The sequence below is a fragment of the Hipposideros armiger genome, unplaced genomic scaffold, assembly GCF_001890085.2.
Source record: "Hipposideros armiger isolate ML-2016 unplaced genomic scaffold, ASM189008v1 scaffold_760, whole genome shotgun sequence".
Classification (NCBI taxonomy): domain Eukaryota; kingdom Metazoa; phylum Chordata; class Mammalia; order Chiroptera; family Hipposideridae; genus Hipposideros; species Hipposideros armiger.
Genome location: NW_017732110.1, coordinates 149,719 through 152,920, shown reverse-complemented (window position 1 = coordinate 152,920; position 3,202 = coordinate 149,719). Strand labels below are relative to the sequence as shown.

Sequence of the window (3,202 nt, the reverse complement as noted above, 5' to 3'; positions counted from 1 at the left end):
TTCTTCCTCGGGAGGAGTCAGCTGTTAGGTCATTGGGCTCTTGACTAGCACCAAAGCACCAAGGAACAAACTGTCCTTGAATTATTGTCATAGTCCAGTTTTATTCCTAAATTAAATACAGGAAATTTACATTTAGAAAGCAAGGAGGGTCCAGATGCAATTACAAAGCCCTTCCCTATGGAAATTATTTTTCCGTAATATACAGGCCTGCGACTCTTTATCTATGAGTCAGATTCTCCTAGGCTCTTAACCTCTCTTAGATGTAAATCAGTCAACTTTCAAATCTTCTTTAGGCCAGGAGACATGACTGGCTGACTCTCAGTCTAATTTATATTCCAGAGTTGTTTATTGTTGTCATTGTTCAATATACTCTGACTCCAAAATAAGTTTTATATGTTGGGAATTGCTCTTCACACATACATACCCCAGTAAAACAAATTAAATATAATATACACAATGGGAAACAAAATCCTTGAATAAGTGTCAATGACATGGTTGTTACCCAGAATGACTCTACCAACGTGGCCTCCTAGGAATTTTCTTCTCTTTATCTGAGCTGAGTCTGCACTGGGGCTGCCAGCGAATTTTCCTTGAATGGAGTCCTCTTCTGAGTGGAGAGAAAAGGAAGTCTGGTCCGTGTCAGTCTCGCTGTCATGGTGACAACCATCAAAGGCCATAGCTTGAGCTACATCAATATTGTACATTCCAGAAATCTGATAAAAAGACTTATGTTAGTAAGTCATGAATATGGTTTTATGAATAGGAATTACAGTAAAGGACTAAACAATCAGGTTTTCAGAATAGTTTCAATAAATGCTAAGAACGTTTTGCTTATTTTAAAGAATAGAATCTGGTTTTGCTTTTTGTGTCTGACTAAAAGTTATTTTAATAATAAATGGAAAACACTATCTCGCAGATTTGTTTTTAATAGAGATTTAGCAAGGTTTATAATTATTTCCATTGAGATATTTGACCATTATACACATAAATGTTGCAAAACTATAATGTCAATATTTTCTAATTTAGTCCTGGTCTGACAGACTGTTACACTCAATGCGTGTTTCCCCAGAGGGGAACAGTTTCCAGTTTTCCCCTTTGTTTCTGAGTAGTATGAAATGTTTGGCATAAGTTGGTGACTTGAAATTAAATATGATTTATCAGAAGAGCAATCTAAGCCAATTGGATTTGTTTTTCACTGTATTTTTCCTCTTTAGAGAAAACATAGCAGTGTGCCCAGTCAGTGCATTATTTGTCCAAAAACAGAACAATATCATCTGGGGATCCATTTTTGCTAAAATTTGGGCCATGGTTAGGAGGTGATTTTTGGCTGTTCTTCTAAAATGCAAATTGGCCAAACCTTCCCATTTTTGCTGAAAAGTACCCATAAATGATGCTAATGACCCAATTAAACAAACTTGAAATTGGCTTACTTCAAGGAGCATATTATCAATGCTTTCTGGCTCCAGTGCCTGACTGAATCTAAACTACCATTTCCCTTTAAGGTTTTACTCTGAGGGAGATACTGGTTCTCACTGGCACAGAGCTGTGTCTATGAAGTAGCTGTACTAATTGCTTTCTGAGAAAAAAAAATCACTTCTTGATCTACAGGGAAGTTAAAAAATGAAGAAATAAGATCCAGATACTATTGGATGAAATTATTCAGAATTCAAACAGGAGGCAGGAGAGTAAATTCTGCCAAAATGTGTATTTGGTTCACAGTAATTTAAAAGCCTACTATTTTACTGAATTCAAAAGACATGGAGACTAGAAGTAATTCAGACAGAGAAAGAAATACCAGATGATTTTACTTATATGTGGAATCTGAAGAACAAAACAAATGAACAAATAAACTGAAACAGACTCATAGATACAGAGAACAAACTGATGGTTGCCAGATGAGAGGGGGGCTGGGGGAGCTGGGTGAAAAAGGTGAAGGGATTAAGAAGTACAAATTGGCAGTTACAAAATCATCACGGGGATGTAAAATACAGCTTAGGAAGTATAGTCAATAATATTGTAATAACTGTATATGGTGTCAGGGTGGTGTAAGATTTTACAGGGGGATCATTTTGTAAATTATATAAATGTCTAACCACTATGCTGTACACATGAAACTAATATAATATTGAATGTCAACTGTAATTGAAAAAAGTCTATCTTTTATATTGAACCCAAAAAAAAAACCCCAAATTTTTTTAATTAAAAAAAAAAAGACATGGAGACTATGTATTCTGTGTAGTCAATAAACTAACCAGGGACCCATAGGAAGTGATGGTGTCTCTTTTTATTTTAATTGTAGAAACTTTCCATAATAAAATGGAAATGGACAAAATAAACACAAAATGAGATAAAGACTGAATAACTTTAGATAGCCAAAACTAACATTAATAATACATTCAAATCTGGATCTGAAGATAGAATAGCTATGTACAGTCTCTTCAGGGGTTTCACTAGCCACCCAGAATACTGCTGAGTCATCGCACTGGATATCCACTTTATTATCCTAAAAGAAATGTCATTATTGTGTTAAAGAAGACACAATCTTCTGTAAAGATCAAGGGGGCCATTTTCTTTTTCCATTATGATAATTTTGAGTTATCTATATAATTGATTAAATCTTGCAATATACCATTTGCTGGTAGGCTACTAATTTCTACAAATGTATAAGTTGGTTCCAATAAAAACAGTTTTAGAACTGCTTTTTAATTTTTCACTCCAGTCTATAAATAAGCACATAGCAAATACATATTATATCTTAACTATAGATTTAACTGTTTTAGACCAAGTTCTAAGTCCTGGAATTAGGAAAACGTTTGGATGAAGGGATAAGAGAGCAAATAGCTTCTTTTCTCCTTCCTGGGCAAAGGTCAACACTAGGGATAATTTCCCACAGCCCTGCTGTGCTCCCAGCCCCTGGTATCTGGGGGTGGTTGGGATGTGTGTGGTGGTAGGAAACGAGCTTTTCCTGACTTCATTATTTCATAGGAACTCCATTAGTCCAACATTCCTGGCCTTTTTTTTTTAAAGATTTTTATTGGGGAATTGGGGGGATGGGAACAGCGCTGGGAAATTGGGGGAAGGGGAACAGACAAGTTGCTGTCCTTTTGCCGGGTGAGGCAGATCAGTCGCCGGCTTCTGGACGGCCACTCACTGCAGCTGCTGACCGCTCACGCTGGCTGCTGGCTACACACGGTAGCCCATA

At 36.5% G+C, this 3,202-nt stretch overlaps 1 protein-coding gene across 1 annotated transcript in view; it reads right to left on the bottom strand.

The window, feature by feature from the left end:
- Positions 1-410: 410 nt before the first annotated feature.
- The window catches only part of GABRR3 (gamma-aminobutyric acid type A receptor subunit rho3), a 60,069-nt gene continuing 57,277 nt past the window's right edge, over positions 411-3,202 (bottom strand). The window contains 1 exon segment of the mRNA XM_019628215.1: positions 411-713. Coding sequence (XP_019483760.1) covers positions 411-713 — 303 coding nt within the window.